Source organism: Thermobia domestica, chromosome 11 (genome assembly GCF_964235325.1).
Source record: "Thermobia domestica chromosome 11, izTheDome1.hap1.1, whole genome shotgun sequence".
Taxonomy (NCBI): Eukaryota; Metazoa; Arthropoda; class Insecta; order Zygentoma; family Lepismatidae; genus Thermobia; species Thermobia domestica.
Window position 1 is genome coordinate 15958736 of NC_137464.1, and position 16146 is coordinate 15974881.

Consider the following 16146-nt stretch of genomic DNA (forward strand, 5'->3'; position numbering starts at 1 on the left):
TCTCATATCACTGTATTCATTTTAATCGCATAACCTATGTAGTATGCTTTTTTTCTTTCTTTCTTTTTTTCTTTTCCTTTTTTTTTTAATGTGTAAACTGTGAATATCATAATAATAATAAATTCTGAAAAGAAGTCCCTCTTTCCATATTACATATCACCTAAAAACTTCTGTCTCAATTTCGCTGCATGTTTGAAAGTGTTCTCTTTTATTACATTGTTAGTGCATATTTTAACACATTTAACAGTATGATTACATGTATATTTCATGAATTTGAAGGGCATAAAAATCCGATGTCTAATCATAATATATATTTATATGGCGATAAAGCCTAATACAGTCCACACCGAGCAAGGCGTTTTATTTAGTCAAGTTTGTGTTTCAATTTTGCAACGCTGAATTCAAAAAAACAGAAAAATCTTACGTAACTAGATAGCATTTACAGATAAAAGGATCTTCCCTTGTATCCACGGAGCAAAATCTTCTGCAAACTGTTTCGACGTCTTCTGGCATAATTTTCAACGTCTTCAACCACCTATTTCACTATCTTTAACAAAGTTTTTTTTTTTTTTTTTTTTTTTTTTTAATCTCCACAGAAAGGGAAAAGAAAGAAAAAAACATGTTACAGATTGAAGACTTTGAAAAAGATGTCAGAAAGCATCGAAACTATTTGTTCACGATTTTTCTCCACAAATACAAGATAAGGTCTTCTCTATCCTTAAGGTATTAAATATATATTCTAAAGCTACAATTACATGATTCACACTGAAGTTTTCGTGTTCATTTCCCTTAATTTCCATGGCTGGGTAAGGAAATTTTCCCTGACCTGCGACACTGCGAATACCAACCCTCTTCCTTTTTACTTTCGAGCGACGATAAGAAAGAAGAAAGTATAGTGTTCATGGGAAGGAGGGGGGGGGGGAATCGAATTCGAGATTTCAACGTATTTACAAGTTTCATGGCATCTCGAAGCCCAAAAACGTGATTTTTGGATGTCCCTTCGTCATGCTCTAAATGTGTTCACTTCTTTGGAGGCCGAACTATTCAACACATCCGCTCCAAATTTTACACTTAAGGTTTTTAAAATATTTTCCACGAGAGTTTGTCGAATTTTCTTCCTATTCCCAAAATGAAGAATAGTCTACTGAAGGGTTAGAATAAAAGAACTGAGATTTTACCCGAAAATGATCTAATGTTTTTATTATTATTTCATACATCAATATTTCATTAACAGCTCCACGGTGTGGTATAAGTAGCTTCTCTGAGAAAAATCCAGAAGGGATAGTGTACTCTTGGGGGATTTTTTGAAAAACGTCTTGGGCGATTCTGTTCGTACTTCATAAATATATATATATATCTTATATTACTAACCTGACAACTGTGCCATTAACTAATTAGTGTTGAAAAAATCCACAAGGAGTAGATTACTTTTGGTGTGAGAGTTTTCACCGGACGATTTTCTCAAAAACGACTCGGGCATCATAAATAAATGCTCTACCTATTACCGTGCCGTATCTTTTAATATTTTTTTAAATACAGAACAAGGTTATTTTCTTACTGTAAATAATTATGAGCAAAACTCTGATACCAAACAATAATTTTACACTAATGATATCTTTAATACATCGGCATTCTGAAATACCGGTATATTCATAAGCATAAACAAGTACACATACCATAATTTGGTTTCTCTCTCTGATTATTCGAGAAAAAAAAAAAAAAAAACTAATTATCTTTTGCAGCATTTGAATTTTAGTTTTAACTTGTTCTTCTTCTTTCAAAGCTTGAACTTTTAAAATTTTTCGGTGCTCTTGAACCTTCTTGATTTCTAATTTATTTCAGTTCTTTCTTATTTATACAACTATTTTGATTTTTTGAAGCGTTCTTCATATCTTTTGTGGGCAGCTAACAAAAATTTCCCAGACTCTTTTGTGAAATACAGTAGATTTTCACTTTCGGCATATTTTGAAACATTTTCTTAGTTTTTCCCAGACTCATTTTAATTTCCTTAACTTTCAACGTCAGTGTGAACCCTGAATTGGCAAATTTGGATATATATCAGTTATCATATTACACATTTTAAAAAATAATCCCAGACTCAGGGTTAAAAGGACTGGTACCCTTATCCTTAATTTCGAAAGTTTGACGTATAACATCGCTAACGAATTTACTCCAATTTTCATGATGTTCTGTAATCTCTTATTCAAATGAACGAAGACTATGAAAGGCACATCTGTCCTGAGGTGGCCAAGGAACTTTCTAAATTCGAAAGCCAGAAGATTATGGAGTATGAACGGGTTCTTCATACTAAGAGGCGAAATATACTACTACCACCTTCGAATTTCAATGTCAAACGATTAACTAGCTCTATGGCCTACGGAACCTGGAGGTTCAATGCCGCATTCACAAAACTTTTCATTGCCTTCTATTCTTAGCTAAATACATCCAGTTACTACTTTGTATTCCTATTTCTGCGAGTGCGAGATCTATCTTAATATTATCCTCCCATCTGCGTCTACGTCTTCACATTGCCGTTTTCTGACTGGATTTCCAGTTAAAACTTTGAAAGTGTTCCTATTTTTTCTATTCTGGCTACATGACCTGCCCACCTGAACCTCCTAGATTGCTAATAAAACTCCAGCTGACCAAAGCAGTATATATATTTTAAGATTATATATTTGTGTTACAGTTTCGGCTATGTAACATAGCCTTCCTTCCAGACACACTGTAAGAGAAATATCCAAAGCTACAATGAATAATTTACAACCTCCTAGAGTTGATGACCCTAACAATGTTTTCAGTCTACGTTCTTACCTCAGAGTAAGCGACCATGTTTCGCAACCATGCAGAATAACAGGCATGATTATCGTTTATATATTTTACGCTTCAAATTCCTCGACAGAATTCACGACGACAAACGATTTTGAACTGATTAATAACAAGAATTCCCTGCTTTCAGTCGACATTTAATTTCTTCGTAAATATGGTTTTGATCTGTTAACATTGATTCTATATACTTGAAAGTATCTACTTTATCAAAAGTATTATTTGATATTTTAACGCATCTATAACGTCAAACGATTAAATTTTCAAATTTATGCCACACTTGACGACGTACTTTGGATAGTATAAGGATATCTGAGAAGGAAGATTGGACTTTTAAAAATACATAAAAAAACAACAACCATATATGACTCACACTGCTGTCTGATTGTAAGAGGCTGCTTGTGTATTCCACAACCACCTTATCCTGTTTCTTCATTTTGCCACCTGATGTGGTGCGGTCTCGAGCAAAGAGACGACTTTTCCGTTCTCGTTCTCCACCATCCTATAACCGAAGTGGGAACGCATGAATATTAAAGATACCAACAACAATCATGCAACAGTCAATACAACTTTTTTTTTTTCTCTTTAATTTTTCAAGAAGACAAGCAGACCAAAAGCAGCAAAAAAATGAGGCATTTTTTACTGGCGAAACAAAGGAAGCAGGACTGAATGCAGTCAGTACTACGAGGAGCTAAACAATGACCTATATTCCTCTGGGAAGCGAGCAAGCATGTACAGAAAAACTACATGGGGGCTTTCCCTAGTAATATAAGCCTTCATAGATACACAAATGTAGCAGAAGTAAAATAAATAAGCAATTTCATGCAATATCTTGTCCTGTAAACATGCGATGCGCGTATACGTAAACGTGACACATTGACCGAATTACACGTTACGGCGTCCATGTAGACAAAAATGTAGGTGCATAGTGTTGTTTCACGTTTGAAATAAAGCGTTACTGTTTGCGTTTGCTTCGTGAATGCTAAGTACTCTGTTGATGCTAGTTTAAGTTTTCGCATTTTACTTACAAATCACATTAACTTCAATCAAATCCTAGAAACTCAAATGCGCTCCAATACGCATAAGGTTTAGCTAGATTTTCGAAATCGGCGAATTTGAAGTAAGACGGCTCTCCACTGTAATAAATGGAAAGTCTGCTAAGAAATTATATATTGTAGTCCAATCAGTGAATTATAAGTTACAAAGGTTATTTTGTTTATTATTACAAGAAAGAGTACAGAAGTGAAGTAACAACATATAAGATCTGCTGTAACCTGGATGAAAAGTTAGTTCAAGAAAACATACTTTATATTACATGATTTTCAATATTGAGAAAAGTCCTAATTGTTTTACCAATATTTATTCGGTCGGTTTCATAAACTTTCACACTTATTTTTCAGATCATTCGCATTTCTAAATATAAATTTCACGTATTCTGAATCGGTATATAGGCCAACTCGACCTTGAATAACGATAGGTTTCCTGTGAACTGCAAGCTTGAAATTGCCCCTGAAACGAATCGACATACATTCCTAAGTTATTTAACACTAGTAACGAAAACTAACTATATATATACTGGCATTCAGTGGGCATTTTTTGTAATTTACATTTTTCGTGCCCCATTCCGATAGTAATGGTAGTATTGAAACAACTTTGTGCAGGGGTTCAATATCCAAATGCGCAGGTACACATGTGATATTTTGAAATTCGGAAAAACGTTCTCGAATACAGGGATATTTCACTAACTATTGTTATATCGTTGAAAGGCCGATTTCCCTGCCTTGGTCTATTTCGATATATCGATATCTCGCAAACGATACCCGAGTAAGTGTGCGGACACCCATGTGGCATTTTGTAATTCGATATAAACTGTCCTTCCTCCCAAGAGAGCTTGACTGTATTTTATTATCCCATTAAAAAGCCTCTTTCTCTCCCTTGTTCTTTATTTCTATATATCGATATCTCGAAAAGGTGGTCATAGCGATCCTATACACACTTTTTTGCTTGTAAGGATAAATACTTTCATTTCCCAAAATATTGCCCTTTTCTCCTAGGACCCCCCTTATTATATATATATATATATATATATATATATATATATCAAATTTTCTACTTATTTCAAATTCAAGATATATACACGTGCCTCTTTAAAGAGTTGAAGTATTCTACACAGGATACTATGATAAATAAATGAGAGCAACGGGCAATATGTTATAAGATAGACAAGTTACGGGCAGCTTTTATTTCCAACAAATCAGTTCCTTCCTAATGAGGAAGACATAAAAGAGCCTGTTGGAAGGCCAAGCTTAGCCAGTAGAAATTAACATGGAATGCTCAATCCTCATTTAAGAATATTCCTTAGATCACGATTCTGGTTTCTAGCAACCACGAAAATGTTAAAATAATATTAGAACTCTTGCTTTGTAGTTCTCGAATAGCATTTCTTGCGTGTTTGTTTGTTCGTTCGCTGAAGATTAGCGTCCCTTTTTCAGCGTCGAGGCTATATAGAACTTGGACCTGAAGTTTAAGATTGAATCCGAAGCACCTAATTAATGTATTTAAATTTTAATGCTCTTCCCTGAAAATTGAATCCGTGACCACGTGCTAGCCACTAGACTAGAGGGGAGAGCTATCATTTTTCCTAAAAATCCAGATTGGTTTACTGTTGCAATAAGATCATCTTTAATTATTCATTAAAAAAAGAAAAGAAAAAATTGGGAAGAGCTCGTGTGAAAGTACAGTTTCAGTACTGTAGAAAATATATTAGTACAGAGATCTCTACATTTATTTTCTGCAACTATATTACAGCAAGACCGCATATTATACTCTCTTACATATTCTAAAGAGTGACTACTATAAGCGTACCCTCTTATCTAGTATATTATCATTTCATGCAACGTTTTCCCAAAACTTGAGTATCTGCTGAAAGCTTTTAGTAAAATAGTAAATACTCCTTGCGTACAATACACTGGTTGAAATGTCTTTACAGACAACGCATATACACCGCAGGAAAAGCATAACTACCGCTGCATTTATGCATCTAGGAGCTTGGTCTATTCTCTAGGGCACCCCAGATGGCAAAAAACAAATGCAAAAACATCTGGCATGAGATTCATGCATGAAGAAAGCTAAGAACAACTTCTGATCAATATATATAACAAAAAAGCATAATTTTCGGAAGAAAAAAATATTTATGTACAACAGCAATCACATTTTTGTCTCTGGGATAGGAAATAAGACTGATGACTACAAAAAATCCTCTAAGACCTGGAAAAAAATGTATTTTTTTTTTTTTTTTGCACAAAAAATGGGACAAGGAACCAGCTACATGCAGAGAATATGACGCTAGTACTACGAAGCGAAGCCATACCGAATTTTCTGTACAAACGTATATCTAGAAAAACTTTACGCAGTAATAGCAAAACGACAGAAAAAAAATCTAGTATATATATATGTATATTACGAAACATTTTAATGCCAACTAAGTACTAGAGAATGAGGAAAGAAACGTACATAAAACTCATTTAGAAGAAGGTTTCTTAAGTTACGCTGCGTCTGAAAAAAGATTATTCATATTATAAATAAGTAATCTCGCTGTAAAGAAACTTAACATCAACGCACCACTCAAACTAATTCAAAATTAAACAAAACCACACAGTAAATTAACCAAAAAATGAACATAAATATTGTAATAAGGTATAAACAAATGATTGTATTTTATTGACTTATGTGACTGTTATACAGGGTGATTTTTTTTAAAACTCACGGATTTTATTTAGGTCTAGAATTTCTAACTAAAGTCCGACTTTCATGTAGTTTGTGGCAAATGATCAAGGAAGGATGGGAGATTTATGGGACTAAGTTTACTGACTTAAATTCATCCGGGGTACTATCAACCGCGCGTCACAAAGAACGGCAAATATTCGCCAGTATACGTTACAATTGGGATGAGGTTTGGGATTTTTGAAGCGAAATTGCAAAATACAAATTAAGTGTTAGCATTTTGACATGTTGGATAACTATAGCTGGTTTCTTGCGACAAACGACGAAGATATTTCTTGGGCGACTTCTTCCGCAACACCCACCTGCGGAATTCGATGCTTCCCTGTTTCACTCAGACGCGATCCTGTTTCTTCCAATTTATTCACTAGCGACCATGTTATGTTCCTGTCTGGGGCAGAACGACGAGACAAATTTGTTTCTAAATGCCTTTTGCGTAGCAACAAAAGATTCCGTTCTCCAAAAAGTTTTAACGATAAACTCATGTTGCTCCAAAGAGTACACTATTCGCACTTTGTCCTAATCATACCCATACAGTAGCACAAAACTGTACAGCACAATTCATTGATACAACGGCCCAGCTTCCTATTTCTTATTGACCTTGGCGAGTTTGCCATCTAACAAAGAAAACTTAAATCTCCACACCGCACCGCACTTCATTCTAATTGTAAGGTGCACTGGCGAATATTTGCTGTTTTTCTTAAGCCGTGGTCGATATTACTCTGGATGAATTTAAACCAGTAAACATAGCCCAACAAATCTCCCATCCTTCCTTGATCATTTGCCACAAACCGCATGAAAATCGGACCTCAGTTAGAAATTCTAGACCCAAATGAAATCCGTGAGTTTAAAAAAAAAATACCCTGTATCTTAAAACGATTTGAATGTACCAGATGAAGTATGTGTGAAAGTATGGATGATCTTAAATGTTACACGTTGCTAACTTGTTTATCTATGATCAATTTAGTTTTAATTAACTTGTGTTGCTGAGTTGTGAAACTTCAGTATATGAGTAAAAATCCTTAAGTACATGACTTATTATTATTAGTCTATGCAAAGGTTTCGTATTTATTAGACCATTTACATAAGAGTGTTTCTTTATAAAGCAATTTCTAGAAAACTAAACTTGTATATGCTTTGTTCTTCCTACAATCAGAAATTTTACACAATTAAAAACAATCAATAAATTAATTAATTCTGTTTAAGGATTACGTATGTTAAACAATAACGAATTTACAATATTCGCATACAATTAATTCAAAATGTGATTTGCTTCGTTAAAACATTTGCCTAATTCTATGAACTACATCCGAAAAAATTCTCAGGCAGATACATTACCAAGTTGCTTTTAATTTATTAATAATAATAATAATAATAAAAAACCACTAAATATACATATATTTCCATGCAGCTAAGACACTATCAGAAAATAACAGGTTATACGTGCTCGGTGATACTATGTACAGTGCTGTAGGCATGAGTTTCTAGAATTAGACAAATTTACAAACAGATTTTACGACAAACCGTGTCCTAATTAATGTATATTAAAAAAAAAAAAAAAAAAAAAAAAAAAAAAAAAAACTAGCTGCAATTTATATTTAGGTTCAACAAAAGTTCAAATATTCTTTGGTGACCAACCTTTTGAAGAATTGGCCAATAAAAACATAGCATTTTCTCTCTTAATTGACGTGCGACTGCTTGCGGGTTCGATTCCTAGTGGTGTAACTCCGTCGAAAAAGTATAAAAGCCTTTACAACCGAGTCACCCTGAATACCTAGGTTTTACCTAATTTTACCTAGGTTTTCCTCATTCATACTAGGTAAATGCCGGGGTGGTACCTAACAGAAATCCCACGCCGCTTCCTTCCTTCTCAATTTCTTTCAGTCTTTCCCAACTTCCCCGGATAGTTTCATCACCGAGAGATATCCCACGTACGTGATTTTGTTTAGTTGTTAATGTTAATATTATTTTTTAAAAATCCGTCATAACTTATTTTCTAATCAATTTCTTATATGATTTTTCTTAATTAATGTTTGCTGAACAGAATGTATTAATTTAACTTTTTAACAAAGGATTTACAATGTAGCGAACAGTGTAGGGTAGTGTAAGGAATTAAACAAGTTAATTTCATGCACAAATACTTGCAAATAAAACAGAAACATGAAACTGCAAGTGAAATCGAGAACCAAGCAATTCTTTCCGTTAAGTTTATTCACTCGGATAATAAAAAAGAATATGCTATTAAGTTTTTTTTTAAAAAAAATAAAATAAAATAAAAATGTGCTACAGTAAAACTTTGTGTCTTCGAAATCAACGTAAGAAATATTTTTATTACTATTTGCGGGATACACTTCTACGATGGTGATCGATTGCAGTAAGAAAATATATGACGAAAATTTAACGCATTCACTTAAGACTTAGAAACGGACACATTACATTACTTTTTAACCTAAAATAACTCATGAGTTTCTTTGTCCGTAATATCTGGAACGCCACACAACATCATTACAAATCACTACTTTTTTTTTTTTTTTTTTTTTTTTTTAAATATTTCTAATGTATTAATCCTAGAATTATATAGTCATAGTCCTGTGCTATTACAGTGGAACTTCATCTAAGTTGGCCACCAATTCCATACAAATCAACGGTACCAAACTTATGGAATAATAATAGCACAGGTATTCAACTTAGTAGATCATTATTGCAAGTTTTTTTTATTATTTTTTTTTAAACTTTTTTACTGTGTTACTTTGTAAGTTGGCGAATTGTATAGGGTTATTCAAAAAGCGCGCCGGTTTTGTATCGTCTGGCAAATTTTTATTTCTCGGTTGCCGACATTGTTTTGTATTGTTGCTCTACCCACAAACACTCCGATTGTCGCCTTAGTCTGAATTTCTCGCATTTCTTCAGTTTGTGCCTAGCCATGGAGAAGTTTACTATAATGCAACGTATGCTAATTGTGAAATTTTTTTATCAGTACGGATCGCCTCATTTCGCGTAATGCTGACCAGAAATGGCCCCGAGGCCATGCGACATAACTTCTTGTGACTTTTTTCTTTGGGATACGCTTAAATCATTGGTGTATATCAATAAACCCCGTTCCATCCGTGAATTAAAGGAGGAAATTCGACAAGTCGTTCGCGAAATCCAAGTAGAAACTTGTCAGGCAGTCAACGAATCTCACGAACAGAGTTATTGCATGCCAGCGTAATAGAGAACGTCATATGCCTGACGTCATTCACCATACCTGAAATCAGAATGTGTGATGAACATGTTTATGAATTTTGTTAGTGTGTTTTGAAAAAATAAAGTTCATAATTTGATGTAACAAAACCGATGCGCTTTTTGAATAACCTTATATAACCTGAATACTTTTTCTGAAACCACAAGCGGCCCATTGCCTATAGTTAAGAGGGGGAAAAAATGAAATCTTTAAGTTTTACGTCCCACGATTATGCCGGTTAGGCTAAAGGAGAGGGTGACGATGGAAAATGAATAAAATGGTGGAATGAAAAAAGTAGGAGGAAACGGGAGAACCCCGAGAAAACACACGAGGACGGTGTTTGCCCACCACAAAGTCCACACGGCGCGAGCTGGGATCGAACCAGGGACCCCAAGCACCGGAGGTGAACGCTCTACACCACTGAGCCACCGCGCCCCCTATAGTTAAAAGAAATTTACCTAACTTACGGGTAATATAGTAAATTTATTGATATAACCTTTCATAAAAAAAAATTACTTAAACGGTAATTTTATCTTTAAATGAAATTAAATCAGACTGGATCTTCTTTCGTAAATGAGACTTTTACCAAACAATTCTTACGTACTGTGGCCAGAATATCGTCCTTTGGATTTTTGAACAGAATTATAGATCTAACCACACGTTACAATCTAATGTAAAGTGATTTGTCTATCCTGTTACACTTTTTTTTTTCTTTTTTTTTGCTTAGAAAGTACAAACGCATGAAAGTATTTTTTTTGTAGACATAAAAGTTTTACTGTAACACAAAGCGGTTAGGTTTTAATAAAAAGCCACAAAGATAAGTACATTCAACATCAATGGCTCCATCGGTCTCATCACCTTTCCTTTCTCTTCAGAGCTCCTCGGTGGAGACGAGGCAACTTGCTGGGGATCGCTGTGTTCGTGGTCAGTCCAATTCTCTGGATGGGAATCCGAATCGGCCTTCTTCGAGCTTTCATCACTTAATCTATCAGATCCTTTCTCTGAAATACAATCAAGTTCACTTAAAGCTTATAGTAAGTACTTTCCATTTGCAGATAGTAACATTTTTTACATTACACAATCTTGGCATTTATCGAAAGCATCATATGTTGCTTTTTCCACAAGTTTCTGTATAGGCAGTGATTTACTCTTCCTAATTTGTTATATTGTAAGTAAATAATACCCAATATTAGAAAATGCACAATATTTTCACGGACATAAGAATGATAAGTTACGGGCTTTTCGTTCAGATTTAAGTTTTTGATGCTAAGGTTTCCCAAGCTCTAACTGCTTTTATGTTCAAAGCTCATACGAATGGGTGACGTGGAAATAAAATTGTGAAATAATTATATTTATCCTACAACATATGTTGCTAAACTCGGTTTGTCTCCACGCACCAATTCCCCAATAGCACCACAGTTTCATATCAGCTTTGAAAACGGAAGCAGTTTAGAGGTTGGGAAACGTCAGCACCAAAAACTAAAATGAAACTGAAAACCCAAGAAAAAAACTCAATGTCCTATATTTGACGATATATTTCTTTCAAATGGAAAAAGTTATGCCACATATTGAAAGTGAAACGGCAACTACTCTGATTACTCTTTTTCATGAGAGTTACTGCGACCTTAGTATTCACAAAGAAAATTAGAATACAAAAATAATTAATAGAATATCTTTAAAGGAATTTATGCTTGCTGAACAACTAATTTTTTTCAGAAAGTGTCTCAGGATAACCAAGGCTACCAAAAGAATTTGCTTCACCAGATAGTACTCTGTTAAGGGTAGGTTGGAACAATAAATGATGAACTGTGGTGCTGGACACTTTTTATGTGAGAAAGTGATTAAATAATTAAAGTTTATATTTATCTGTTGTCTGATATAATAGCTATTGATTTGTACAAAAGAGCAAATATTGTTACCTGTGTGGTACTTCAAGGGATATTGTTTTTCTACGGTATTTCGGAAACCCCAATGTTTGTTTATACACGCACCACTTTAACGCAACACACAGGAAACAATATTTGCTCTTTTATATAAATTAATGCGTTAATATACGTACATTGATGTACTAATTTATAGTTTCTTTCCCAAAAAATGACCAATAAATCAGTGCTTTTCAACATTTAATCGCAAGTTTTAAAGTATTTGCGAGACAAGGGATAAATTCAATCATAACTTTTTAAATATTTTAATCATTCTTAAAAATAATACAAAAACAAACCCATGTGCAAAATGTATTTGGATTATTTCCTTCAAAAACTGTTTGTTATAGTGAACAGAATATATAGAACATATCAATCATTGCCCCCAAGTTTCCCCATTCTATTCCACAATTAAAAAGTAGCCCCATATTGTATTACGCCATCGAGTTGAACGAAGCAAAACTTCTATGCATTCACATTTCCTTTATAGCTACTTGTGTCTTGTCTGATTGTTCTATCCAAAGCCAGGTTATATCCCACTTACCCAAACGTAGTTAAGGTGGGACTAAGCGAGTTAAGCAGAGGAACGGTGACCAGTTCTTTTCGGCTGTGATTCAGATTCAGAAAGTGACATGACCAAATGGTAATTAAAAGCTGAAGTAGAGGAATAAGTTTAGAAATAGAATTAGGTACACCACGAATGCAAAAATCGTGTAATTATGGATTCATTACACAGGAGGTCGCTTGTACACGTGAACGAAAAAGACATATAATATTCAAATGTAGCACAGTGTAGAAGATAATGGTGCTTTAATTTTCTATAAAGATCACTGCGTCCGGTTACAAAATCTTACATTTGATACACTGACCTACCTAATAACTGGTATATCCACCTTCAGCTCGCAGGATAGTAGCAATGAGACTTTAGTAGGTGGCTCGATGCATGACACACACAAGTAACTTAGTTCCTGTAAATTCCCCGGAGAGGGGCGATAAGCTTGGATTTTACTTTCAATGACACTCCAAAGGTATTCAATTAAGTTGAGATAGGATGAATTTGGGGGCCCTTGAAGCAATTGAAATTCACCACTGTTTTTCTTGAACCACAGCTGTACAACGATGGCCTTCTAACAAGGAAAGTTGTCTTGCGGACAGAAGCCACTGCCAGCTGGAAAAGTTAGATGGCGGTAACTAGGAGCCGTCACGGTGACCTCCACACGCACTACTGGGTCCATCAGTGACCATGTGAAGGTTCCCCAAATCATAATGGACCCACTAGAGATTCTGACCCGACCAACGATGTGATGAAGACAGTATCGTGATTTATCGGACCATGCAATGTTGTCATTGCCCTACGGTCCAATGACGGTTGGCACGTGGCCATTCCAGTTGTTGTTGGCAATGTCATGCTGTTAACATTGTTACACGTCTGGGATGTCGGCTGCGGAGGCCCACATCTAACAGTATATGATGAACTGTGTGCTCAGACACTCGTGCTTTGTCCACTGTTAATTCTGCCACAGTTTGCGCCCTATCCTGTTTTACTAATCTAGATGTCCTACGACGTCCGAAATCTTTATTTATTTATTTATTTATTTAACAATCACCAGATACAGCTCAGAGGCCATTTTACACTGGATATCCAGTGGCCGCCCCACGCCTTGTAGTTTGGTGATCATTTAACCGTCTACTCAGACACTCGTGCTTTGTCCACTGTTAATTCTGCCACAGTTTGCGCCCTATTCTGTTTTACTCATCTAGATATTCTACGACGTCCGACATCTTTACTGAGGTGTGGCCGCCCCACGCCTTGTGGTTTGGTGCTTATTTAACCGTCCATTTTCCACCTTTGGAATATACTAACCAATGGCAGCTTGCGAACACCTGACAAGTTGCGCTGTATCCTAGATGCTCATTCCCAGCTGTCTGCCCATCACAACCTGGTCCGTATCATACTCTAATATATTGCTGGTCTTTCCCACTCTATGTACAAGCACCACACTACCTCATCGCTGTCGCTGTCTAGCAAGCGATTCTGCTATGGTCCGTTACTTTTACGCCATCCAACGACTTCATTCAAAAAGTAGCGAGTGATAATAATGATTTGGTTGTGGTGAGTATATATTGGAAGAACAAGCTGGTTATTAAGATAGATAGTGAGAGAAAGGAAAATAATCAAGCAGTTAGTAGGCAGAAAGGATTTTACAAATATGGAAGTAAAGGGTCAAGTTTAGCTATTGGTCTTGAAACAAGAGCAGTGATAGGCAAACTTCTTCATAAGAGTGGTCAAAGAAAGAGAGAATAACTTTTGGCGGGCCAATATAATTTATTAAAAGCAACAATGGTATCTTGTACAGATTTCTTTTAATTTTAATTCTTCTTACTAATTGAAGTTTCTCATCACCTGGTTGGAACTAAGATGCATTAATTCTTACAAGTCAGGTTAAATACTTTCTTTCAGTCTTGCTTGTAACACAGTGTATAGAACCTAGATGGCCTCCTGGGCAACAGTTTGCCCATCACTGATTTAAAATATTTACGTCCCCTTTCCACGCGCGCTTTTAGGTTTCTTGAGAATTAACATTAAAATTATTTTGACAACTTACACTGTTTAGAAACATTCGAAAGGAATAAAGGGAAAATTTAGGCTTCTTTTTTGACTATAATATTTATACTTAATTTAGGTCAGTGACTACCAGGCCCGCTAGATGAATACCAGAATGGTACATTTAAATACGCAATATTAGACTTTTCACCACTTGCATACACATTGTTGTTCTTATTTCATTACTAATTATTTGAGTATATAGGGTGTTACAAAAATTTGTCACTATATTTTGGAAATAGAATCCTCACATCAAAATAAGAAAATAAAGTTCAATGGACCTATGGTCGAAAGTGCATAGTTTCGTATAGGGTGCCGAAAACGTCAAAAAGTGAACTTTAAGAGGTCCATAGTTTTACTACTATAGGACCGATCGTAGTCGGGTCAAGACATTACTGAAAAACTAGTATATGGATTATCCAAATATCTACCTTTATGAACCTCCGGTACTTGCACAATTACTTTTAGAGAGGCTGTTTGGGATCACTCTCCATCTACCTCTTTAAAAATCAGTTTGCAAATACTGGAGCATTCTTAAACATGGATATTTGGATAGTTCACATACCAGTTCCTCAGAGATATCTTGACCCGACTACGATAGGTCTCATAGTAGTGGAACTATGAACTTTTTAAGTTCACTTGTTTCACGTTTTCGGACACCCTATAACTCCGAAACTAACCACTTTTGAGCACAGGTCCATATGAACATTTTTCCTTACTTTGATGTGAAAAATCTGTTCCCACATTTTTTGTAACACCCTGTATACTGATCTCACAAGTTGTGTCTGGAAATTATGTGCATGTCTTTCTTATATAATAATCATGTATCTGCAAGAAAGCGACGCAGCCAAGTTTCAACTTTCGGAAAACACATTTAGGGACAATTTTCGAGTTCGGGTTCATAGATAAGAACCTTCCTTAAATAAATTATTTTCACAAATTGCTAGCAAATGGCTGTTAGGCTTGCTCAGCTCAATTGTGCATTTCAAAACATTATCTCATTACAGCTGCATGGATACATGTCCACATACATCAAGTTTCCAAGGATACATTAAAATAAATAATTATTAGATAGGAAAAGGAATGAAAGAAAGAAATGAAAGTTGTTAGTAAAAAAGTCAGCCTTTAATGAACAAAACCAACTAACATATGGTAACAAAGTTAGAAAAGTAAAGTTGAACAACAACAAACATTTTGAGTGAGATCTGTTGTTCTAATAAGCTCATGAAGAATTGTGTTTGTTAAGAGAATCAAATTATCTTCCAGACATCAATTACTTCAGTTCCATCCAACGTTAAGTTCTGTTCATAACTTCTTTCTGCAAGCAATGAGAATATATACACCACAAAGTATCAGCCTCATGATTATGTGATTAATTCATGGTCTTCTAGGAACAGAATGCTTCTTCCTGGGTTCCGTCTCTGTAAAAATGTTCCTCCGATTTTATCCAATGCTTTTCTTATATTTTTCTCTATGTGATGTAATTAAAACGTTTCTTTCAACTTACAATAATATAAACCTATCAAGAAATGAATTGAGTTTCAAATAAGAACTACGAAGACGAGATAATGGCTCCCACTACTTGTAATTTGACAAAGACTAAATGTTACCTTGTATAATTTTACTTACAAGGAGGTGAATTATATTGTTTCGCTTAACAAGCAGCCAACTGTTACTTTAGTTTTGAACAAAGTATAACTCAATGGCGGAAAAAATATTTACTTTACGATTTGGTGATAAGCAACTGTACTGCGTATATATAAAATAATACGTACATATTTGATAATAAT

At 34.9% G+C, this 16146-nt stretch overlaps 1 protein-coding gene across 10 annotated transcripts in view; it reads right to left on the reverse strand.

Annotated features, from left to right (window-relative positions):
- Positions 1-16146, reverse strand: part of KrT95D (phosphofurin acidic cluster sorting protein KrT95D) — a 387731-nt gene that overhangs the window by 44554 nt on the left and 327031 nt on the right. For 3 of the 10 annotated variants that reach the window (XM_081730106.1, XM_081730103.1, XM_081730101.1), the window contains 3 exons: positions 10655-10830; positions 6340-6381; positions 3200-3328 (listed from right to left, as the gene is read on the reverse strand). In XM_081730106.1, coding sequence (XP_081586232.1) covers positions 3200-3328; positions 6340-6381; positions 10655-10830 — 347 coding nt within the window. The remainder of the gene's footprint in view (positions 1-3199; positions 3329-6339; positions 6382-10654; positions 10831-16146) is intronic. The other 7 variants (XM_081730104.1, XM_081730107.1, XM_081730105.1 and 4 more) reach the window with 7 other exon arrangements.